This window comes from Aythya marila, assembly GCF_965140915.1.
Source record: "Aythya marila genome assembly, chromosome: 2".
Taxonomy (NCBI): domain Eukaryota; kingdom Metazoa; phylum Chordata; class Aves; order Anseriformes; family Anatidae; genus Aythya; species Aythya marila.
Window position 1 is genome coordinate 59,663,892 of NC_139043.1, and position 26,191 is coordinate 59,690,082.

Consider the following 26,191-nt stretch of genomic DNA (forward strand, 5'->3'; position numbering starts at 1 on the left):
TGCTACAAGTAGGAGCCCTGGTTGCTTGTGGTGTAGGTGGAGGTCCAGGGTGGTTTACAGCTGTTGCTCTCCTGCAGGCATTAAGGCATGAGTGAGTGGGAATGTTCCCCTTGTGGGGGTGCTTGCAAGAGCTAGTTGGTTCTACTATTTTTCCTTCCTCTGGTTGGCTTTGAGATGACCTTTCTAAGGGATTGTGGTTTTTCAGGAGGGATGTGCTGCTAGGCCTCACTCACCCTCCTCTCTTGATATATGCAGTGGGTGTAGGGGTTCCTGTCCTAGGCCGCGTCAGCTGGGACAGTTGTCTGTAGCTCTTGTGCCCCCTAGGTCAAAAAAAAAAAACTTGCAATGGTTCTTCTAGTGCTAAGGGGCAGAGAATGATGTGGGGCATATTGCAGGAACTTGATTTCCTCTGGCTGATCACTCTCAAATCTCCCTGCCTGTGCATCAGGAACTTCACTTTATTTATTAGGAATGCGCATATGAGATCATGCATAGATAAAGAAAGCCTAGCTGTTGAACAACTTGAAGATCTGGCAGCATCTCTGTATTTAATATTATTTGCCTATACACTCTCCCCCCATTATTTTTTTCTGACAGAAGTCTTACAAAAATCAGAAATTTATATGCAAAATTAATCTAAAACTCTTTCTCCTGCCTTCTCTTCTGAAGCATAACACCATTAATCTTAGTAAGTTTTATATTTTTTCCTCCTTCAACTTTTCCAGTTGCCAGTGCAAGTAGATGGGATTATATTTAGAACATTATTTATGATTCTATGATATTTTTCAGGTGCTATGACAGTTACCTCTATAAATGCTTTAATGGAACAGTTGTATCTAAAATATCAACAAAAACCGTGGACTGAAACTCTGAAACTTGTCCATTTTTGCATGGTAAGAATCTCAGGTTGGGTGAGAGAATGATGTCTAAGAGCAAGTTGCCAAGTTGGTTCAAAGACTGCTTAGTTTAGAAAAATAACAATAAAAATAAATAAATAAATCAGTGCCTCTTAAAGGCTGGCTGCTGGTTTTTTCTTATGTGATGAAAATGTGGGCAGTGATGAAAAAGTTTCTTCCATTGTTTTAATACTTCAGTAATTGTTTCTTGCATTATTTTAACTCTCCTGGGGTTAGTACTGATTGCCTGATACTTCAGATTGTTTCTATTCATTATCACTAGCATATTCATGGTGAGTAGTCTATTTCTTACCATAGGACTGTTTTTTCAGACACTGTCCTGATGTGCTTAAGATGCCATTTGGAATTCTCTTTGTCTGTGATATACCTAAGTTAGTGCATACTTCCTGTCCTTTTGGCTTTATATATAATCAGTGGCTAATTATATATAAAGAGCCATCTTTGTAAAAGGCAGTTTAGCACAAGTGCTATGAGCTTAATATAAAAAGTCACACTTGCTTCCATGCTTCTCTTTTTAATGCTTAACTAAAGCATTCCTCTGAAAATGATGCCCTGACTTTGACAGTGTTGAAAGCTTTTCAGCAGTGAGTGTTCTTCACAGTTCAATTAACAAAGTATGAGGAGTTTTCAGACAAGAACTAGAGGAGAAACTTGGAGATTTTACTTAACACTGAAGTTTATATTATCTTCAACTAGAACTTACACCCTGACTCTAACAAAGGATGCCTATGGTGCTTACTGATCTCTTGTTTTCATTCAGATTTCTCCTAAAATGTAAACCTACATATTTTCTTAGTTGATCTCCAGTAGCATGGTAAAGCAGCTCACATCAGGAGATATAGCCTGTGTTCAGCCTAAAAGCAAATGGAACAGAAAGCTGCTTTCTGCACCAAAGGCCTCCAAGTATATAATTACTGCACAACAGGGTCTTCACAAATCCACTCAGTGCTGCCCCTTTAGAGAGAGCTACAAGCATAGCTCACCTCTGTGTCTGACAAAAAGAAACATGTACTGTTTTATTGGACTGAGCATGAGTGTCCTGTATCCTATAGGTAGTGATGATCCTCTTGGCTGGTAATTTAAGGGGTCTCTCTCTGTCTCTTGTTTTCATAAATGTGCTAGGATAAGCCACTTCGATGTCCAGTCAGTAACGATCCAGACAGTCCACTGCTCTTGTGCATGGAGAAGATACAGAGGACATTAAATGATAACAAGCTATCAGATATCTCTGAGAGTGTTTGTTCAATATTCTATGAAAACTGCCCATCCCTTTCTACTGGTGATGTTCTGCATGATGGGGCCAAATGTACAAACACAGAAGTGGATATGATACGAGACTTGTGACTCATCTTTGGGTTAAGCCTTTGGGCTACAGATGCTCTCCAAGTCTGAGAAGAAGTTCTACCCCAGCACAGCACTCATTAATCATACTTGTCATTAATAACAAGAAGTCATGCAAGATATACTATTTTCTTATTACCTGAAGCATTCCTTTTAAAGCAGGATAATAACGTTGCTCCTTCTTGATAATTGCAACCTAATTAAATAATATTTCCCTTCTTACAGCTAAATCGTTGTTTTCTATGATGAACAGATTGGAATCTTTATCCAGACAAAAAGGGTAAGTTTGTTTATGAATAAATGCAAATGAACAAGCATGCCCCCAGGTCCATTCAGGAACACTATCTGGATACTGTCAGCAGTATTTTTGTAGCATGGTATTTTACTGGGGTGTATTACTTGGAGTGGACTTAGCTGCCACTTTTGATTAGCTTGTTGTGGAGGAGGTTGCTGGGTGAAGAGAGGGCATTTACGTCTAGGTCCCAGAGCAGCAGACTGAAGTAAATGGTTTTTAGCAAACTGACATAATAATGCAAAGAACAGAGCAAGGTTATATTGCCTGCTTGGATAGTTTTTAGAAACTGAGCCAAGGAAGAGTTATTTTTGAAGCATCCCTGGTGTCTCTTCCCATGACCAAGTAAACTATGCTCATTTCCTTTCTCCATGTGACAGAACTTTTAGATACACAAACTTTTTTTTTTTTTTTAAACTCTCTCCTTAGGCTTAACTCTCATGTTAGCCCCAGTGGGACTACCTGCTACATAACATCAGACATATTTTATATTGAAGTGCAACTGGAGAAGGATGGAAACGTGATAGATGCAAAGTTGGCTCACCTTGGAGAGGCTCCCGTGGTAAAGTTAATTTTCTCTGTCTATCACCTCCTTGTAGTTTCCCACCTGGCCTCCAGCTGGCAATGTGAAGAAAGTTTTCAGCTTTCTTTTGGTCTTGTCACACCTGCTAGCCTCTGCATGATACCAGATGCCTCTTCAGGCACCTGAATCTCTCACTTAAACTAACAACTTGCTACAGATATTAACTACTGTATTTCTAAAAGTTAAAGTAAAACTCAGCTGACATGCCCAACTTGTAGGAAGTTTGTTGTAGCCTGCATAAATATTTGTATTCTCATACTTGATGGTATAAACATACAGTAAATAACAGGGTCTTAAAATACTTTCCTACCAAGACGTAGTGCACTATATGTTCCCAGCGGATATGTCTTTGGATGCCTTGGAGCTGTTACCAGAGCTTCTGTTTTTCTTTCTTCCGTCTTTACAAGTATGTTCATTCCTGCTAATGAGGATTTTTTTTTCTTGCAAAAGTTATAAAAATTAAAATATTGGCAAAATATCACTCTGCAGTTCATATACCATGTTCAGCAGTTGTCTGAAGTTACAGATGATCATTTGGATCAAAGTTAAAACTATTGGTTAAACAATTGGTGCTGGTTAAACAGAAAAACTTGAAATTCCTGGGATGTCTGCAAATGAAAAAATGAAGTTCGGAATTTTATTGATAATAAAATAAATAGTAAATAATAAAATTGATAATAAAATAAATCAGTGCTGGACAATACTATTAGGATGAAAATACATAGCCAGAGAATTTTAGCACAGTAACTGATAGTAAAAGAAAAACTGGCAAAGATGCATTTTTTTTTTTCCTGAAATATCAACAAACGGTGCTAATTATATGCTCTCCTTGGAGCCTTTGTTTTTGTAGTTATTATGTTAATATTTTTTTTAACTATCATAATCTTATTGTTCAAAGATACTAATTATTTATAATTAATAGCTAATCTTATCATTACTACTGAAGTGTTCTTAAGAGATGTTTTATACACGATAGTAAGAAACATGAAACTGTTATCTCCTGTTTCCCTAGATTTGTGATGACTTGGTGGAGCATCTAAGGTAAAAAATCATGTGCAAAATCTCTTGTTGAAAGCAAAGGAATTTCTGAGTCTTGTTTATCTGACTGCTGTGGAAAGGTCAAGGACAAAATAATCTAAGTGCAGTAACTCAAAAAAAAAAAAAACAATGCAAGAATGGGGAAACAATAACAGTCCAGAAAACAACAGGTGAACTGACGCTTTTTTTTTTGGATTTTATGTGAGAAGTTGCTCCACACTGGAAGATTGGTGGTTATTGTTATCATCATTACCTGCTTCCAATTTGCAACTTCAAGGATAAAATATAATTTTGAAAAGGTACTCCAGACATCACTTATTTCTTAGGTCATTTCATTGAAGACAGCTAAATTCCATTTGCTTCTATGAGCAGCAGTGGGCAAAGAGTAGTTCCCAGTACATTGACTCTAGCTGCCAGTTGAACACAGACTTTGAATATTGTTATTTCTGTTGACTGCAAGAATTACACAACTACTTGGACCCGTAGTTTTGGAAATGGACTAATAATGGCAGCTCAGAACTGGCAGATTTACAAATTCAAACCATATAGTACTTTTCCTCTTCTTCTTCCATCAAATATGAAATATCCTTTGTGTTGGCCTTATGCAAATGTTTTAACTATACATTCTCTAGGCTTCTGTCACAGCAGTGAAAGCAAGGTGATAATACATGACCTATTTTTCTTCCCACATGTTTGATTTTTTTATTACCACATCTTGCTCTGTCTGAACAGTTGCAGTTCCAAATCAGATCTCCACCATATAAGTCCAATTAGAAGCTCCCCAGCCAATCTTATCAGGGTTTACTATAATGAGCATATTTAAGAAACTGAATTATTATTTAAATACCTTGTTCAACTCCAACAACTGAAAGAAGATAAAAAGAGGAAAGAATAATCATTGATCTTGCATATTTCAGCTCTTTTATGTGGGTCTGTAATGCATAATCACTTTTTCCAGTCCTGTCTTTCCTCTTAAATGAAGTTATACTAGATTTATATGTATAAACAGCTAAGTCTTAGAGGTTTAACTTGCATTTTTGTAGGTTTTAGACTCTGATAAGTGTTAACTACCAGCAGTTTTTCTCTGAGTGGTGGTAGATAGCTACTGTTGGTACTACGGGTACCACTTGCCTGCCTTCCTGTTTTAATTAGGGTATGGCACATAGTACAAGTATCCCTTCTACACCTGCTGGTGTAATATTTCAGTTGGTCCTAAGGCAGTTTGTTGTATGTGTAACTTTTCATGGGAGTTTCAAAGTAACTACAAACTCCTGAGGAACTATGCCTGATGCACAAGCTGGCACTGTGCGTGTGCCTGTACCTACATGCCTGCCTCCTTCCCTTTCCCCTACTTCTCCACTCTTCCAGTTGGAAAGAGTCACGCGTGAAGCAGAGTGACTTGCTTAGTTTTATGTGTGGAGGGAATTTGTCCCAATGTGGAAGTCCAGGCAGGTTTATTTTGTCTGTCTGCTGACCCGCACTGCAGCCATACCTGTACTGAAAGCAGAGCTATGACTGGAGCACAGCGCTCTGTGTGACTGCAGCATCGGGGAGCTCAGCAGAGCACGCAGAATCCATTTAAGAAGATGAGTAAAGGGGTAAGCCCATGCTGTCACAGCAGTATCTAACCAGCTAGGCAGAACCTGCAAGAATTCTGGTATTTGAGCAGTTTGAACCATTCTTTAACAAACTTATGCATCTCTCTTTTGACTTTTTTTTTTTTTTTTGGGGGGGGGGTCTCTCTTTTTTTTTTTTTTTTTTTTTCTCCCCTTGATTTATCTGTCAATTGTATTTTAGATCTTCCTCTCTCACAGGGTGCTGTGAAGAGTAGTATTAATACAGTTGTTGATATTTTGATGAAAAATACAATGTATGAGAGCATACTATTAGGGAAGTGTAACTAGATGACTAACTTTATTGGAACATCAGGGACAGTGCTTGCAGCTGATGAACTACATATCAAACTGTCAAATTTGTGTATTGTGCATATTTACTGCTTTCAGTAATGCATATTAAACCAGTGTCAGCTATAATTACATTGCTTTTTGCAACAGGGCCAAGGATTCACATTTCCTGGTATCTTCTAAGAAAACTTAAAAGCAGTACTGCTACATGCCAGATCTGATAAGGAGGGGGCCTATGTCACTCCGTTTGAAATGGTGCTTTTTCTAACAAGTTAAATATAAAAGACTTATTATCCACCTCATTAAGTAACACAGTAGTAATTGTTTTTTATTGGTAGGATGAAGAACTATGATGCTGTTGGAAAGATTCTAGAAAACCTGTCAAATCTGTATCAAATTCCAGGAAACAGGTTGCAACTAGTTTTTACTTGGGGGAAAAAAAAAAAATTAAAAAAATTAAAAATCCATAGTCTAGCTTTTGTTTAGTGACAAAACCAGTAATTTGTCTTCTCTCTCTCTCTCTCTCTCAGTGAAATGAAGGGTAAGGGATACCTTGCGTTGCAGTCCCTTGAAAAGGATCTTTATTCAATGTCTCTTCCAGACAGGTGACTCAAAGACTGCTTCATCTTCCCTTTCCCTCTACCCCCACCCCTTCACTTCACTAAAAAGCAAGGCAGCTGATCTAATTGTAGAGCAGGATGTGGAAGGCTAATGAGTTTTCTTCCTCTGGAAAGCTAGAAGCCTTTCTGCAGTTTGCCAGCTCCAGGCATGCCAAACAAGATAATCTGCTGAGCTCCTGTTCTTTATCTAGTAGGTTTGTGGTGAAACTGGTTGGTTGCCCAGCTTGGGTGTGTATGCATGTGACCACCCACTGGGAGCACACGGTGCATCTTCAAGTCAGCAGTCATTTTAAATCACCCTTCGGCAGAAGTAAAACATGTCTTTAGGATATCTTTGGATATCTCTTTGGATATCTCATTTTCTAATCAAGTTTTAAATCAGGACTAGGGGGTGTGGTAACTTTACCTATATTCTTTCTTTTTTAATTTCTTCTTTCTAGGAGCAGGTCTATAGATAAATGGGGACAGATTACCAGCAGTTTTAAAAGTAATTCTACAGTGATTTTCATTACCTTCAGAAAAGTAGAGTTGAAAGCACTGCTTTCCTTGATTTTTTTTTTTTTTTTTATTAAGAGATTTTTTTCTGATATGTTGCCTACAAAATACTCTCTCAACAAGCATGGCCTTCTGTAACTTGAAACATATTCTTGTCCTGTTTTTTGTACAGTGCTCCCTTATGAAGCATACTAACTCCATGAACAAATGCACTGTCCTTGCTAATCATGCATGTCTCAGTAAATATTATGAGTTAAATAGATTTTAAATAGATTTGTCCCTTCTATAACATCAGTTAATGCACTGCTGAGCTTTAATACACACCTATATATAATTGTATGTCTGTATGTATTCAGCAGTACAATCATATTTGAGGCTAGAGATTGGCTCCATTTAAGTTAGTTTATCCAGGTTATTTCCTCTCTTTGCTCAACCTTTTCAATATTTCTGTAATCCTTCACTCTGGGTAAACAGTACAACAAATTTCAGTCAGAAATAGCTGAGATACAGGGTTAAAGCTGGAAGCCCAAGTTATAGGATTAATGCATGAGTGGAATGATAGTGTTTTGGAAGCTGTCATAATAAATGGAGACACAATCTACTTCTAAGAAAGCACCGTCTCCCTTTGATTAAGGGTGTAAATCATCCTTTATGTTAACCTAGCTAGCACTGCAACTCAGGAAACATTAATCAAGATGTGTTTTGCACTAGAACGCAGGATGTAAACAGAGTTACTGAAGTACTTCATGGAAAAGTAGGACACCTGGTGCCAAGAACCGGAGGTGACTTTTTTTCTTCAAATAATAAAAACTGTATTGATCCTTGGTTATAGAAAATATCCTCTATTATAAATAAGTGTGCTGCATGGATTTGCTGTGTCTGTAGTCTCTGATACTGTACAGACATACGCAAGGAGAAAATACAAAGCAGCCAGGTGGCTTATCAGCTACTGCAACACTGAGTTGCAGAAACCTGCAAAACAAAGCCAGCAATACTCTGAGGTTATGTGGGAAACCACATTTTGGGAGTAACCATGAGATGGCAGCCCTGATGTTGCCTAAAAGTCAAATACATTCAGCTGATTTTTTTGTCTTATCTATCCCACCAATAGTGAGCTTTGACTGTTGATGTATTATAGTTCATAAAAGTACTTCTAATACATGCTACTACTATGCCATTGCACAGCTTGATGTGAAGGTCCCTTACGCAAGTATTATGGCTTCCCCTTGTATTTTAGGCTTGTTGCTGAAAGCTAGCAGTTCAGCTAATATTTTTTTAAGACTGAACAATAGGTTATTGTGCAAGACAGAAACAATCTAATCTTTTGAAAGATGTCTGATGACTTCATATGCTGAGGGTTTAGCTGTAAAATGCTGTGATTTGAACTTATGCTATAGTTAGAGATACACTCTTACAAGGCATCCCCTTCTGCCCATCCTGCATTTTTCTTTTTTTTTTTCCTCTTTACATCAAGATACCTAACAGATTTCCTCTATTGTTGTTTGTAGTAACTTTTTTTTTTTTTTAATTCTTCAGGAACTCCTACGAACATTGAATTTTACATTTCTCCGTATCAAATTCTGGAAGCAGAGCACAATCCTGGTAAAGCTAGAAAACTAGAAATAACTAAATAAGTCAGAAATTTTAGTAAAACCATGCTTTATATTGGAGTTTCATTGCAGAACTAGAATGTTGTTTTTGTTTGTTTTGCTGTCTTTTTTTTTTTTAAGTGGAACAAGTTTGATTTCAAATTTTAGCTTAGCAGAATGATTTGTGTGTGGCATTTCAGCACAGTTATAATGTCCATCAGCAAACTGCTTTCCTGTTGACACAAACTGAAGTGAGAGCAGTATCAAACAAAATAACCACCTAGCCAGCGTGCACACACACAAAACAGTGCTGGTTAGTTGATCTGTTCCATGGCATGCCCCAGCTATTGCTGTGACCACCACTGGGCAAATTTGGCCATTTAGGTGTGGTTTGTGCAAGCTTCTCCTTGCTGCCCAGGTATTGTGGCAGTTAGTTGGACCTGACCTTTACAAGACCTTACCAATGTGTGTTTCATATGCGTAGGGTTAATCTACAGCACCATGGGGAAAATAATGCAGTTGCCTTTCTCCTCCAGGTTCCCAGGTATGTGGAGCAAAAATAGATGTAACTGTTGAGGGCACGGATATGCTTCACAAACTTCCTCTTTCTCCACTGCTAGATTCTCAACCTGGAGAAGATGGGTGAGGTTCTGGATACTTCTGAATATGGAAATGGATTTACAGATTGTTGGCACTAACCCCAGCATAACTTACATTTAGTCTCTGCTAATAGAATGGATACACAGCTCACTGTTAAGCCCAGGAAGCTCTGTTTTATTGACAGCATTATCTCCCATAGCTATACCATGTATAACCTGTGGCTTTTACTGTTTTCCCAAGTGGACTTGAATATTGTTGTGTTCATATTTAACTGTGTCAGCTACATAGAGTTATGGATTTGTTCATAGATTTGAAGCCAGAAGGAGCCATTGGGATAGTATTACTTAACCTCCTAGTATGCAACAAGCAACTCCCACACAGTTTCAGAATAAATGAAGCATGTATCGAGGGATATTATACCTAAACCATATAAAGTAGTTTGTCATCCCATCACGGATGCTGACACCTCATCTCTCGCTGCTTCAGTACAAGCCTGCAGGAAAAGTCTGAAGTCATTCTCAGAAATAAATCACTATAGACTGATTTAGAGCAAACATTCTTGTGCACTGTTACTCAGTTTCCCATGGCTCACTCTTCCTTTCTGCCAGTCTTCACATTAAGCTTGCTTTAAAACACAAGGGTTGTACTTGCACTTAAAAAGTCAAACTTTTCTTGAAGCAGAAAAAATATGGATCATAGGAAACCACTAGAGACCTGATTGTGGCCTTGCACTGTGTCCTTGTTATATCAATTTTTGTAACAACCTTTTTTTTTCTTTCCCCTCCAGCAACCCTGCTTTTTTGCCACTGACTGATGAACGCAGCATGGATTTGTCTGCTTATTTTTTGTTGAAGTTTCACCAGCCTTTTCCTATGTCCTCATCCAGCATTGAGGAGATACAGAGACTCACAGGCATGTTACAATTATCTTTATGACTAAAAGTGCTTCTGTGACTGCTCATTACTTCCTTACTACGTTAGCATATGGAAATAAAGAGTAAAAACTGGATGATGGGTTAGGAAGTCTTTTGTCAACCCACGTGTAACATTTTAGCAGCTGAGGCAAACTTGTGAGCACTTTCTAAAATGTCTCATAGTTGCTGATTGCCATCAGCAAAAGAGGAAATAAGATCGGAGGTTAATGTTTTCATCTTACTTATGTCTGTGCATTTTCAAAACTTTTGTTTTTAAATACTAGCTTTCATGCCCAGACATAATCTAAAAGCTAATAAAAGTTATCTGCTTTCAGGAATTCAGATTACTGGCTTGAAACTAGCTCCTCTACATGAGTTGATTGTTCAGTCTACCCTTAAGGAAAAAGGCAGTGAAGACTTGTTTACACACAAATCCTGTTTCTTTGTGGTGAGTAGACTGTTTGAAAGACACTACCCTTCTTGAATGAATATCCTGAAACATTTTTATATCAACAAACAATCTTTTTCATAATACCAAAGGGCATTTAAATACTCCTTAGGAAATAGTTCAATTACTTAGGAAATAATATTAAATTCTTTAAAGTAAACAAACTTCTCATATTCATTAATGAGACACTATACTCATAGCTGTCGCAGTCATAGTGATGTATCTATGTGTAACTCAGAATATTTGCTCTTCTATGTATTGTTAAAAACTTCTATCCTTAAAAAGAAGTAAACTTGGTGCGAGAAATCCTAAGAAGGTACTTACTTAGACTTTTGAAGATATTTATCATGCCACATGTCTATTACTGCTTTAACAAAAACAGGCTTCTTGATTGAATAACACCAAAAATATTGATTTCTTTTAGTAGAAGTAGCAGGAAGTACCTGTAAGATAGGAAGATATTTTTATTTCTGTTAGTGAAACATGAAAAGTTCTATAACTTCAGCAGTTCTCTAAAATACTAATACTTGATGAGAGACTTTTTTTTCTCTGAGTTAAAGATTTTATTTCTAGAAGCGTTACTAAATAGAAATCTAACCTTGAAAGAAAGACAGAGAAAATCCTTCTGTTCTGTAGACACACAGGGAAAAGCTATTCTCTTCTCTAGCTTTTCTTAATATAGACCTGGCTAATTAACTGCCCTGCCCTGTTCTTAAGGTGATAGTTCCCCTTTGGTATCCTGAAGTAGATAACGGAATATTGCACTTCCAATTTTATCATAAAATCACTGTCAACACAGACAGGTGGCAGATTTTTCTTACTATCTCCTCTTCTCCTCCTCTTCAACTGAATCATCCGGAGATATTCTAGCCAAATATGCTTCTCTAAAGAAAGCAGCAGTGCTGGAGGAAGGACCAACAGATGATGCCCTGAAGAGCAAAACTATCCTATTTGTACAACAAACAAATAGCATTACTATGGCATTCTCCTGTGAGAAAAGATCTTGGTTGTTACTGTTTCTACAGTCCACAAGGCTCTTAAGAGTTGTTGAAAGAATTGGACTTGAATTCCTGAGTACTTGGCTTGTAGCTCAAGGTATATTTCCCTAATCTGGATGCATTTGCGAGTGAAATGGATCTCATTTAGCTACTATCTATAGATTATACTTCTATTGAAATACAGACACGTGGTGGACTTGCTAGAAGTGTGCCTTCCCAATTGTTTTTGCTGTGAGATTGTGCAATCACCTGACAACATTGGGCCTTAATTCTTGTTATTTTCTCATTTCCAGTGCTTCAAGTATCACCATATCTGTTGTTCAGTCTCTTTCAGATAGCCCAAAGCACTGTTACTTCATAAACACAGGCTCAGCAAAATCAGACTTGGCAGGAGCCTTGGTCAGTAAAATCCCATTTACCCACCCAAAGTGCGTGCCTGATGTAATAGAGATTCTTCGACATCAAATGGCATACAACAGCCTTATTAGCAGCTGTATCTCTGAGAAGCATACAAACGGAGGTAAATTGTGTGGTTGGAAGTAATGACAGAATATGAGAGAGAAACTAGCTCTAGACTGGGTGTTAATAGACTTACTGCTCTCTTGCCAAAGCTGTCTTACTTGCAGAGTGTTTTAAGTGATCAAAAATGCTTAATTCTCATACTATACTCTGTTGAATATTAAAAACAAAACAAAACACAAACAAACAAAAACTCCTCTGAGGCCTGACACTTCTAGAAGGGTAAATCATGTTGCTAAAGTAATGAATGATTAGATTCTATTATATCACTATTTTTAAAATTCTGGCATGTGATTCAGCCAAAAAGAGTCCAGGCTCATTGGAGGGATACCTCTAATTAGTAATTTTATTTTTAGATGATTCAGAACTGCTTTACTTTGAAGTGGCACCACACAAGAACACCAGCTTTTCTGTTTTCTTCCTTCATCCTATGAAAGAGAATTTAGCCTGTGGTATGTGTGAAATAATTGTTATTGGCCTTTTTATTAGGTTGGTTTTATGGACGCTCTTGCGCTATGCTTCTCAGTTACAAATACATTCTAAGGGCAACACTTAATGGCGTGCAACCCTATGAAAAGCACGAGGTAGCACTTCTGTATAAATTGCTTACTAAGAAGGCTCTGTACTCAGAACAAAACAAAGTAAATGCAAATACTCAAGTCCAGTATCTGTCTTGGCCTGCAGTTAATTAATAAATAAATAAATTAACCTTTATTACTGACTGTTAGCATATTAGGAAAAAAAAATAAGCCTTGTGCAAGAGCATTGCTGCAAGACCCCTACCCACTGGCCAGTCTTACCTTTCTTGAAGTATCAGAAAGAAAGGGAAGTCTTCATTTTTTGTAAAAATGTTTATTTTGAAATACCTGTGTTCTGTTCTTGCTTAGTGATAATTGATGTTGTAACCTCCAGAGAAGTCCAATGTAGCCTTCATTTAAATCCTCGAGATCCAACTCTGAATTCTAGTGATGGCTTTATATCAAGAGCTGTGAAGCGGTAAGTAGTTTCATTTCGCAGCAGTTAGAATGAGTGTTATGTCCGTTCAATGGAAATGCCATGTGCATTTACAATGCCATAGACTCAGCTGACCAGACAAATTCACTTTAGTAAAAGGTTATAATAATGAGTTGTTTTAGTGTCATAAGTAATTCTTTCAGAAACAAACACTTCATCATTGATGTTTCTTTCCACTAGAATGCGTGTGTAGTACAACTAATAGAATAGTATGAAAAGGACTCTTTCCACATCTACCTAACATCAGTAGTGCTTCTCTTTAAAAAGATATGTCTACAACACCAGCTCTGGCATGTTTCCTGAAACCAAAATTCCAAGAAAGGCCAGCTGCTGTGGCATATGTTCATATGCTAGAGAAAGGACTAAGAGCATGAGTTCATTTTACATAGGTTAGTACACAACTATTTGACAGCAAAATCAATGCAGGCTGGATTTTGAGTCCTTTTAGTTAACTTGCCTTGTCCTGAGTCACAAGACACTAGATGCTATTCCTGGAACCACATACCTCTACTGGTAGAATAGAGGAGAGGAAAAAAAAATACACAAAATAAACACCTTCTAGTGTAGATACAGGTTTAGAGAAGAAAGGCTCTGCACCCATCTCATCCAAAACATGAAAATTACAATTAAATTTCAGTGAAAATGAGTATACTTCATTATTATGAGATTTTTCATTAAAAATACTTAACCTTTTTTTTCCAAACACTTCACACTCTTTCTATCAAAACATCTTTGCACTGGTAAACTGAAAGATTCAGCACATGGATTTGTTGTACCAAAGTTAAGTTTCCAGTATAGCGTATGTAGGTAGTACTGTACTTAGTGTAATCCTATTAGGTTACAGAGACAAAAAGCAAAGAGGGAGGGAGTGCTGTTTGTCACAAAGGGTATCACACAGTGTCAGCCACAGTTTAAAAAAAGAAGTACTAAATTGAAGAATGGGTGAAGTCTGTAGTAATGATTAACGCTTTACTTCTTCTTTTAGATGCATGTCAGTCCCAGTTGTCATGAGAGCTATTTTCAGGAATGCTGCCAAGGTGGAAGCCGATAGCAAAATGCAAGTAGACACAAAACAAAAACCTGAACCAGCATGTGAGCAAATTACTGATTTAAATAGTCTTGAGGAAAGTCCTTCTGTGGCTGGTCATCAAGATCTGGTAGTAACAGATAAGCAAAGTGTTCCGGACAGCCCAAAAGAAAATCTCTCCACAGCCAAATCGGAAACTTTGGGTGATAACATGGAAAAAAGTAACCCCACAGTCAGCATGGAAACTTTGTGCAGAGTGGAGGAAAGTACTTCCACAGGTAGTACAGAAGCTGTTATGAAAGATATGTAAAACACATAACCTATTGTTTAATAATCAAACAAGAAAGAAATACTTTCTCAGGCGTAGATTGCTTTTGCAGAAGTAGTTGGAGAGAACTTGGCAAGCTCATTGTCTGAGTAATTTCTGAATGAAGTTTCCTGTTTATATACTATTAACTATAGAGAAGTAAGAGTTTTGATTTTACACTTTTAAACTTCCAAATTTGGATTGTTTAAAACTTAGTAACCTTTATTTTTTGTATGCATCATATTCTACTGTAGTATAGAAATAACATTTGATTTGTATAATGCAGGCTATAACATGCTCTGTACAAAATGTTTATCAATGTCAGCATTGTGTTAAATAAACGAAGAAAATGTATACAATTCTTTACATATGTAACATATGCAAACAGCCTTATTGAATTCTACTATTTCAATGGAAGACTCTTAATTGCACAGTTCCATTTCCTCATAGTGCAAAAGTGGTATGAATAGCAACCAAACTTACAGCTTAACTCACAATAGTCTTTAGTAAGAAAGTTACAAACTCATTCTCTGAAGAAAAAATCAAGTAATTTGTGCCTTGGCTTTTTCTAGCTTCAAAGTAAAAATAAAATAATCACAAAAGTTTTATATTTTTTAGTTAAGTCAGTTTTTCAAAACTTAGGTTTGTCTCTCTCTAGACCTACTTTGTATCAGGCACTGAAGAAAGTTAAAAGCAATGTAAAACAACTGAACTTCTGACTTTGTGTACATCAGTTTAATTACTCTGAAACAGAGACAGGTATTCACAAAGACAAGACTTCCTAACAAGTGGAATTTGCAGCTACAATTTAGGCAAGCAACAGAAAAAGGAGTCTAATACAGAAGGTTGGCACAGAAATACAAAATGCATCTGTGGCTGACCATGCTTCCACAAGACGGTGAATAAACTTGTCTTCCTTTAAGAGTTTGGGGAAAACTGTGGAAATGAAGGGAAGAGAGTTGAAGGACTTGCAAAATAAGTACCAAAATAACACAAGAAAATTCATTAGACTAGAAACATATAGATGGGTTGTAACAGGATAACAGCAGATAATATGCTGTTAGAACAGCAAGACAATGGTATTGTCAGTAGTTCAGCATTTGAGAAGAGAGGTGTGCTTCCAGCAAAACTGAAAAATTAGAACTGATTTTTTTCCTCCTCATACATTTTAACTGTGAGAGCGCACTCCATAGTGGTTACAAAAGGCAAGAGTAAGAATTTGAAAAACGTGAAAAAAATGTTTTTTTTTTTTTAAATATAGTAACCAGGATAGTAATCAGCAGATCCTGTTCTATTTTGCATAGTCAAAATGTCATCAACAGTGGCTTATTCTGCAATAATAGCTTGTCCATAGCACTGTTTTTTTTTTCTTTTCAGTATTAGAGGAGGTTTTTAAAGGGACCCACTCCATTTCCAAAAGGATACCAGTAGGCAAAGTGAAGGTGAAATAACAGATTCTGTCACAGAGTACAGACGTGTTTAGTAAATCAGTGGAGCGCTTTTAAAATTATCTCCCTTTCTGTGAAAGGGATATTTAGGATGAAAACCAAGATTTTATTGGCCATGAGCTGAAGCAAAGTAAGATTTACAAAAATAACATCTGCTGGGAAGTACTGGAATCAGACTTCCCTAAAGTGATCCTCAAAATGGGAATCCAATCCAGTTGAGATAATTTTAAATACCATGAAACAGAAAAATTAATGTTCCAGTTGCTGGACATGATGGAGTACGTCCAGTGATAAACCCAGCTGCTCTACAAGCCAAACAGTTTGCTTTTTAACCCAAGCAAGGCTTGACCTTTCAGGATCTGTACAGAGTTTTGCCTTGCTGCACTCAGACTGCAAGGAACCATCCTCACCATTAGTTCTACGATAGTTTTCAGCAGAGCTGCCAACGTGTTCATATTTTTTGGTGTTAACTTCATCGTACTTTGTCCCATCTGGAGCTGCATGACTCAAATCCATGTCCTGAACAGCATTTAAAATGTCTCCCACATGTGGCTGTTGTTGGATAGAATTCAGACACTTAAGTAGATCATCTTCATGCTTTCCAACCACATCTAGAAGATTATTTATCTTACTTAAAGCAGAATTATGTCCATTAAGGTGACACCAGGATGAGAGAGCACTGGAAAGTGAAGAAAAAAAAATCATTACAAATAGTCACACAGATCTTCAGTTATTGAATACTGTATTATATAATGTGAATTAATATGTCAATATATTATTGACAATATGTCAAAATTACAGTGAATGTCATGTATGTTATATTGAATACTATATATAGCTCATTGCTATATAAAAGCTTATGTATGTTTCATTTGCATTTTCTGGAAATTTGACACAGTTTAACTGAATATTAAGCTTTAAGATGTAACCTCAGTTAAAAAAGCAACTGAAGGAGGATTTTTCTACACCCTTGTAGTTAATTACCTGAATTTACGACCTGAGCTGAGTCTTCTCTGGTTGCTCGCTTTGGACAGACTTACAGTACAATTTTAAAAATTAAAACAAACCAAAGAAAGCACAACTGCACACACACACCTTTCACATGCACACAATCCTAAAAGGTTCATAACTTACTTCAGGGTTCCTCTGAACTGGCCACACGTAACCATCAGCTCAGCACCTTCCCTGTAACCTTGATTGAAGCCTTCTTGGAGCGCAAGTTCTTTCCCAGCCTCAACACCATCCCTAAAGCCCTCCTATAATAAAAATAGTGAAACAGGCTTTTCACAATGTGCACAACTGGACCTATGAACATTACATAAGAACAGAAAAGCTTAAACAAAAAACTCAGTCTCTTAAATTACAGCTTTTTGACTTGAACACCCCTCCCAGATATACCCCCAGTGCCAAAACAAAACATCATTTTGTGATGATGTTTTTTTTGTGTGATATCATTTATCGATCTGTTAGAATCCAGTCCTTTTCCCAAAAGATCCCAGCTAGGTCAGAAAATAGAGAGCATTTTTTGGAAACATCAAAAATAAGACAAATCTGAAGGACAACACTCTTGCTTTTGTGATGACCCTTATGAAAAAACTCCTTGGAGAATACCTCATACAGATTTCTAGACTTCTAAAAATACATAGGCTGCAAAACCTCCCCTTTAGCAGAGGTACTCACCTACCCATAAACTACCTATCTGTTACAAAACTAATTATTGAGCGTTCAAACAATTCAAGATTTATACAGGAAAAAAGATGGTGACAGGTAAATCTCATAGAAAAATACATAATATTGTGATTGCTTTCTGCAAGAAACAGCTAACGATTATGATGCAAATTTATTTATTTATCCTCTAATCATGTTAGTACACAATGTAGAATAACTATTAACTCTTTTCAACTTGTAAGACTGCAAACTTCTATTTGATCATGAGAGAATCATGGTGGACTCGCTAAGAAAATAGCCAGGAATAGGAATATTGCTTTATTTTGTCCAACATACAGCTCTGACCTCAAGAAATTTTATGATTTTTGTAGTATCTACTCAGAAAGTTTCCAGAGGAATTTGTGTAAGAACAGAAAAACACTAGTCTTATAATGGCCTCTAATTTAGGAAACTTTCCCTTGGAGAATAATGTAAGAGTCGTCTTGTAACACCCCTTACCAATGGCACACACAACAGGTTCTATTCACGTTCTTCAGCCAAATGTTATTCACCCACACACTGATGAATCCTACCGGTCCTACTGTGAATAACAACATATCTGTCAAAGAAACCTAGGCTTGTGTACTTGTTTTATTCTCTCCTTTCATAAAATATATTTTTACTAAGAGAAAAAATAAGCTGAAGAACCACACGGACTGCAATGAGCAGCAGTGGTTCCACAAGGAATCACACATCTTAAATCTCTCTACTGTATTTAAGAACTCTACTTAGAAACAAACACCTTGCATTCTTTGTTAGCATCGTTTAACTACATTGTCCCACATTTACTAGTGGCATACCTACATGTATGAAACAAATCGTTCACATCCGTTTAGTGCTGCCTTTTAGAAGTTTGCATGGTTGTGCAGAGGGATGCAACGTCTTTTAGGTAAAATACTGGTTTGTTCTGACAGGATACTAGAATAGTAACTCCCTGCTCAATCGTCTTGACATTCAGAAGAAACCATGCCACAATAACTTCTATGCAGCCATTATTCTTAGTTTTCTGTTTAAGTCAGCCACACATATAGCAAGGTATGTATCAATAAATCTGAAATGCTTAAGACAACTATAAACGTCATGGTCATGGAAATACCTTCAATCTTTTTTTCATGGTGCTGTTCCATTCTTTCTGTACTACACACATCTCGTCTGCATCTTCATCAAATATATCTTCATTGGATTGGTTGACTGCAACTTGTACCCAGGACATTGCAGCAGCGATGACTCTAACCTCTGTTTATGTGGTAAAGCAAACACTGAGAAACTCTCAGAAGTCACTCTGGCTAAGCATCATTTTGGAAGTATAGGCAAAAAAATGTGAGATCTACAGAGAAACCATTTCAGGAGCTGATTATTCAACCTGTACACTTGTTTCCACATGGAAAGTGAGTATCATTTACCATTGGGGCACATCTGTCAAAAGAAGACAGACAAATTATCACTGGTAAAGCAACTTACTTGATTTACAAGGACAATTTAAGACAGTAATTTCTTTCCTTCTTCTTCTGGCAGTAACACACATATCAAATTAACATTTCTAAATGTTGCCAGTACCTGAACAGCAGGCAAAAGCAATTTATAACTTGATTCTGATGGCAGCCAACAAATAATCCCATACAGCTTCCACAAAGTGCTTTAAGTTTTACACATATCTAATGCCTGCCATATTCTGACCTTGATAACTTACAAGGACTTTCACCTTTGATTTTCCGTTTCCTGGTTATGCCAAATGCTTAATAAGATAATCCAATTCTGTCTTCTTCCCTTTACTACAGAACTTGCTAATTCTTTACTCATAATAATATTTTTATTCAACAATTATGAGATTACTCCATTTTTTTGCACTGAGAAAAACCTAAAAAGCCGTTCATAACTAACTAATTACATTGGTAGAAATTCTTACCAACCACAGAATGCTGTTTCTTGTGATTACTTGTTAAAATCAGTACAAGGAACTGACAACAAATATCACTTTTGGGATCATTATACACCACTTTTATCTTCAGCAAAGCTTTCACAATTATTATTACACTTGGTGTTTAGGGAGGGATTACGCAGTTGAACAACTGGTACACGAATTCCAGCTTTTCTTAGAGTTCATACAGACCACTAAGGCGAACTGCTTCACCTCTTATCCCTTCCAGCATCCAACCACATAACAGTGAAAGCAGCCAAATTAGTACAACTTCACAACAGCGTTTCAGGTTTAAGAAGCTACTGTTTCAAAACATTCTGAGACGGTGGAACACTTGCTGCCAGATCCATACTTAGTTAAGCCATCTCCAAGCCGCGACTCGCACAGCGTTGCCTCAGCACGGCACCAGCCCACCACTGCAGACCGCCCTCGATGCAGCCCGGCCGCTGCACCCTTCCTCGCCGCCTTTTTCGCAAGGGCCGCGGCCCACCCCACTCGGCCCGGGCCGGGGTGGCCGCGCTGCGAGAAGCTTTCGGCCTCCCCTCGCCGCCCCCGGCCCTCACCCGGCCCCGCCGCCCTGACCCCTCACCACAGATCCCTTACCAGGGCTCCGCCATCATAACTGAGGGCGAGCTGGCTTCACTGCCGTCGGAAGGAAGAGGGGGCGGCAGCCATGTTGGCCGAGGGCAGAGAGCCGCCATCTTAACCTGCTGCCGCCCGGCTTCAGAGCCCGTCCCGCGCATGAGAAGCCGGCGGCCATCTTGAGTGCGGGCGCGGCCTTGCGGCCTCCTTCCTGAGGGAGGCGGGACGGGGAGGCCGGGCTCTCCTGCCGTGCCGAGGGGCCGGGCAGCGGCGGGGAAGGGGCACCGAGTGAGGCCCTTAATGCGGCCCCTCTCCTCTCCATCCCTCCGGAAGGAGGGACGTGTCGGGACTAACCCCGAGGGAGGATGTTCCCCCGAGAGTGGGGATTTAGGACAATTTTCAGTCATAAATTGTGGAATTAAAAATAAATAAATAAATAAATAAATCCACCTCGTTGGCTTTTGAAACCTGTTGCGTGTCAGGCGTGCCCTCAAGCTGCTCTTGACAGCCACAGTATTAAATCCTTTTTAATAACAAGGGTGCTAGCAGAAGTCAAGTGTTTCATTGTTTGCTCTCTTAGAGCAAACAGCACCATCATCTTGACATAAGTACAGCAATTATTTTGTGTTTTCCTTGGTACACGCTGTATTTGGAATACGAGCTTATCCTTATGCTCACCAGGCTGGTGAGGCTCACCGTGGCAGAGCAAGAGAGGCTGCCATGGGTGGCAGCAGAGCCCATCCTAGCACCGCAGGCACGGAGGGATGAATGATCCCATGCTGTGACTCAGCCACAGCACTCCTTCCCTTTGTCCTTTTTGTTGTGCAGAGACAGCTTGTCCTGCTCACAGCCCTTCTCAGACACTCGCTGCTGGTTGCTGCTGAGGTGTGAGTGGCCAAGAAGCCCAAATATGTCTAGAAACTGGTGTGTCGGGGGATGAAGCAACACTGGTGCCTCTGGATGGCCAGAACCATGTATATCTGTGCACTGGTAGTTATTATATATGGCCATAATTGCTGATTTCCTAGACCAGTTCTATCACTTCCATGTCCTGTGTGGTAGAGATTTGTTTTGACATTTTTTTAAACATGAAACAATGCTGAATACAGCCTGAATGCACAAACACAATCACAAAAGAGCCTTACAGCAACAGAAACTCATGACCCTCATGACTGGTCATAATGGCATTACTAAACATGAGTGCTCCCTCCCTGTACAGCTGGACCAGCTCTACACCTTACGTATCACCTTCTTTCCCCTCAGCCACTTGCTTTTCTAGAATAGATGCACAAGTCATGACTTGGACTCACTCTGAGTTTCCCAAAATCAAACTATCTCAGTTTAAATGCCTTACGTTTATCATGGTTGATCATTCTACACATATGTCTGTTTAACATAAATCCTTATGACTATGAGAAACAATGAAGAATGGTGATATTCCCACCCCTTTCTCTTAGAAGTTGTGGGTGGATAATTTGGTGACTCATATTGTGTGCATAGAGCAAGACTACAGGGTTATGAAGTACACTTGCTGCAGACAAGTTGATTGTATGATGATGGCCTTGACAGGACTGCTAGCAGGGCTCGAGGGTGAGGTGTAGTGCCTCAGTGGGGATGTTTTTCACACCTATGTGTGTTCTAAATACAGCAATGCCTGTGTATTATGGTGACATTCTGTCACATTCTGAAGGATCAAAACACAAGAACATTTCACAGGGTACAAAACAGTTCTGGCGTTTTGGCAGAATAAATCTATAGGAAGAGTTATCCCCAAATGGCTTTAAAAATAAACAAGTAGTTTATTGTGACCTATCTGGCTAAAATCTGAGGGAGGTTTCAGGGGACCTTTACATGGTCATGCAGAGCCTAGGGCTACCAAGAGATTGTTGGAGATCATTAAGAAAGATATCTGTGAGTCTGGTCTTATTGTTAAGTTCTGCCATTAAGCAATCAACCAACATGGATCTCCAAAAGTAAAATATATGAAAGTACCAACAGGGGCTGCTCCTTTACACAGTTACCACTGTAGGTACTGCTTCAGATAAAGGATTGTTGGCGCTCAGATCAGTACTACGTGCCCTTGTCTTTCAGTCATCAGGGCCTCAAACCCAACCTTACAAGAGCAGCCAATGGATTTCTTCATAATTCACAAGAACATCTCAGGATTTCAGGCTTTTTTGAAGGGTGGTTGATTACTGTAGCCAGGACTTGTGTAGTGTATGGGCTACTATGAGAGGCAGGATTATCAAACCTTCACCAGGGTAATTTCCATTGTACTGTACTGCTGTCTCTGACAGAGTTGAGCTACGGCTTGTGAAAGTCCCAGGGTAGAAGACTATTTACAATGAGATTACCCTGTCAGTTATTCTGTCCTGCTATACTCTGATAGAACAATGTTTGTTGTCATGAAACAACAGAGATGCTCTAATCTGGGGAGTAGTTTAATTGTTTTAAGAAATCGCGTATCTTAGATGGTATTTGGATAGATTTCAAGAACACTGTTAAATCACAGTTCACTTGTTCTCTGTAGTAAACAAGATTAAATCATAATGGATAAGGAGTGAGATATTGAAATGTCAGGAGAATAAAGACTATTAATATTTAATAAAACCAGTACATGGATTGTCATCAAACATTGCATGATGTTTCTGAGGAGTCTTAAACTATAAGTCCCTCCCAAGACGTGTGTTCTGCCTATGGTCCGATCTGTATTCCTTTCCAGGTATCTGGCTCTACTAACTGTCCAGATTCTAGGCTGTTGTCCTTGAATATTTTGAAGAACAGGGCATAAGGAGGCTTGCCTGCATAAACAAGAACAACCTATTCATGTTCACATACAGCCTATGTCTGTCCTGATCTTGTCTGTTCTGCGCATTTTCCCTTTATGCACTTTTTCCCTTTGGTAGGGTTCTCTACTACCTGCTGAATGTTGCAGTAATAATAAAGTGACCTCCGGTGCTTGAAACCTTGGCTTCCAGACCCACCACAGAGAAGGAACGTGACAAAACCAGTGAGCTAGCAGGTAAACTGCAAGGTCATAAGCTTAATGAGGTTTTAAACATTACAGCTCACAGCACAGGAGACTACTATGACCTTAAATTAAACAAGAGGATCAAAATAAACCCCTAGGATCTATGATTATTACCAAGGAATTGTAATAAACATACATTTCTGTGTTTTCCGATAACATCTCTCATTCTGGATGTTAAGGTGATTTACTAGTAAAGCCTTATCACCCTCTTGTGATGAAGGTAAGTAATACATAGGAATCACTTCCCTGTTTTTGTGAAATCACTTCCCTTTTAGTTAATAACATACACTAGTATTACACAACTGTTTAGGTCAAAATGTCTCATTTATTTTCAGAAGAAAATGGAAGAATGTGGAAGAATTAATGAATATATCAAAGGTTAATGCCTAACATTTGCTTCAAAGCACCACAGGAATCTTAATGACTATTTTGCCACTACTTCTCACACAAGTGTTTTTAAGGGAGAGGATAGTTACCTGCCTCTTCCTTCCCCCGAATAAGCAAAGCACAGAATTTTGATAGTTAAATGTTATAGCAGGGCAGTTTTTTGTACGTGTTGAATCATAACCATTTCAGGACCTGGCTAAAGGAGAAACCTTTCCTGAATATTCCCTGGCCTTCCAGCTGTTTGTCTTGTGCTGAATACTAAATGGAAGTGGTTAAGCAAAGGAATATTTTTTCCCCTGCTTTTCCCAGGCTTGCTTTGAGCATCCCCAGGGAAGCCAGGCTTGCAGTCTGAAATACTGTACTCTGAACTATTGTGTACTAAACAGAGCAGCAGGTACACTTTATTAACTCTGATGCAGTTCCCCTCCACCTGTCATTTTCCTTGGTTTTCTCCTCAAATGAGTAAGGTTTGTTTTTTCCAGACGTAGTCCATATTTTCATTCTGGAACTTCAATAACAACTCCAACACTGGAGAAAAAAAAAAAAAAGTTATGGCTGAGATCAAAACAAGCTCAAAACAAGCTATATATGCCATCTCAAGATTAATGTTGACAGAGTATAATATAGGACTATCCTGTGCCTCTTAGATTATACAACGGATATGCAAGGAATATTCCTAATTGTCTGTGGGGTAAGATCTTCAGTCTGTTGATAGTGAACCATTTTTTTCAGTGTGAAATTCCACATGAGCAGAATATTAAGTCAATAAGGAATAGAAAATATAATAGATCTTAAACACATTTTAGTTGCATGGCTGTATCATGTTTCTAATGAAACTAACACGAGTAGAGTGTGACTCCTCTCTTATCACCAATAAATCAGAACTCCATAGCTCTGTGACTCAGATATCCTTCAATTAGATTTTTCTGTCTTACTGATTAATTTTTTTTTTTTTTAATGCAGAGCTGCCTTTTGTGTTTGCATAATAATTGATTGTAATGCGCAAACAATTACTGTAAATGTAATCGGTCCAAGGAAACTGCTGGATTCTACCTACAAATTTCCCCAGTGAATTGCATCTCCGTTCAAATCCCACAGACTTTATATCACACTTGCATTGCTTCAACAGGAGAGAAATGCTAGCTCTTTTCCTTTGGCTAACAGACGAATTGCCCTCTGTTTTATCCCTTGTATAAACTCAGGCAAATGATGAAAAACTGCAGGAATAGCAGCTGTACAATGCTGATCCAATTGTCTGAAGTGAATGGAACTGCTAGAAGGCATAAGACTTGTGGAGTGCGCTGATTTCTTTGGCACCTGAAACCACGAGAAAACAATTGTTTCAGTGACAATGCACAGTCTCTGAAAGGTTGAGGTTATGACAAGGGTGGTTAAATGGTGGCTTTTGAATTGCATGTGGATTGTGAACAATACCAGTACAGCATGTATGCCATATCTGAAGCTTATAATTGGTTGTTTGGCTGTGGTAGCACAAAGGCTGCTGGGCAATTCATATCCTCGGCTGTCAGAGAAAGCGAGCTGGCATCACTAGGCCTCTCTGCGCCCCAGATGTAGAGGGAGGCAGGCTCCCTCCCACTGGGAGCTACAGCCCCCTGCAGAGCCATTGTCACCTGCACTTGTCATGAAGCAAAAAGCAGTTGCCAAGGACAGAGGACTGCTGGGCAAAGCAAAATGTTTATACTCACTTTTGCCCATTTTTCCCTTATAGCTGCTGCTGCCAGGTGGGGTATTAGACGTTACTGCTCTGCCCCAGGCAGGTCAGTCGGGCAGTGACTTCCCCTTCTCCTTGCTCGTCTTCTCCCATTTTTAATCCTGTCCTTCAGTTAGTGCTGGAGGGGAAGATTACTTTGATTACAGCTCTAGCTCTGAGTTATGCTCAGCCACATGGAGGTGACAGTGCTCAGCTAAGTGCTCAGGAGTTTATTCTCCTGACTTCCCTTGAATACGATCTTACCACTGTTCCAGGTTGCTTTCTCAGATCTGCAAGTACAGATATGATCATCTTTCATTTTTTTGTCAGTGTCAATTGAAAGTGATATCTTCAAAACCAACTACAGGTGCCAAGCAGCTAAAAGAATGGGGAATTTTGATATTTAAACAAGACCAACCAAAGCGCTCACTAGTCTAGAAAAGACCCAGCATAATTACTCCAAATTTATTTTGCAGGACTTAACTGTATACATCTACATGCCGTTATGACATACATTTACATACAGTTACCTGCCTTTACTTTGCCACTGTATTTTTCTAGGGACTAAACCAATGCAGTTAATTTACCTACCTGACTCCACCCTCTACCACACCTCCCCCCCAAAAAACAACCAAACAAAAACCCAACCAAACAAAAGCACAAACAATCAAACAAACAAAATCTAAACAAGTAACATTAGGCTCCTTTTTTAAAACAAAACAAAACAAAAACCAAAACTACTATGGTCCGGTGTCTACCACACTGACTTGCGCAGAGAAGCATGTTGCTATTCAGGCAGCTA

General features: G+C 38.6%; 2 protein-coding genes across 4 annotated transcripts; one reads left to right on the forward strand and one right to left on the reverse strand.

The window, feature by feature from the left end:
* Nucleotides 1–794: 794 nt before the first annotated feature.
* On the forward strand, nucleotides 795–14,608 carry LOC309875680 (mediator of RNA polymerase II transcription subunit 1-like; the record flags this gene model as incomplete). The annotated part of the gene is made up of 16 exons (XM_082755350.1): nucleotides 795–893; nucleotides 2,040–2,223; nucleotides 2,484–2,538; nucleotides 2,980–3,112; nucleotides 4,146–4,174; nucleotides 6,414–6,485; nucleotides 6,606–6,680; nucleotides 7,902–7,972; nucleotides 8,727–8,792; nucleotides 9,316–9,421; nucleotides 10,167–10,291; nucleotides 10,628–10,740; nucleotides 12,063–12,258; nucleotides 12,614–12,709; nucleotides 13,145–13,253; nucleotides 14,257–14,608. 16 exons carry the CDS (start codon nucleotides 795–797, stop codon nucleotides 14,606–14,608), a joined length of 1,881 nt encoding a protein of 626 aa, XP_082611476.1.
* Nucleotides 13,713–20,456, reverse strand: YAE1 (YAE1 maturation factor of ABCE1). 3 transcript variants are annotated; one of them, XM_082754131.1, is made up of 5 exons: nucleotides 20,282–20,456; nucleotides 18,857–19,176; nucleotides 17,188–17,309; nucleotides 16,464–16,732; nucleotides 13,713–15,541 (listed from the first exon to the last, which is right to left on the reverse strand). In XM_082754131.1, exons 2-5 carry the CDS (start codon nucleotides 18,971–18,973, stop codon nucleotides 15,414–15,416), a joined length of 636 nt encoding a protein of 211 aa, XP_082610257.1. In that variant the 5' UTR covers nucleotides 18,974–19,176; nucleotides 20,282–20,456; the 3' UTR covers nucleotides 13,713–15,413. The 3 variants fall into 3 exon arrangements, with proteins under 3 accessions (XP_082610257.1, XP_082610256.1, XP_082610255.1); XM_082754130.1 differs by having other exon boundaries at nucleotides 13,714–16,732; nucleotides 18,857–18,996; XM_082754129.1 differs by having other exon boundaries at nucleotides 13,714–16,732.
* Between the last annotated feature and the right edge of the window lie 5,735 nt (nucleotides 20,457–26,191).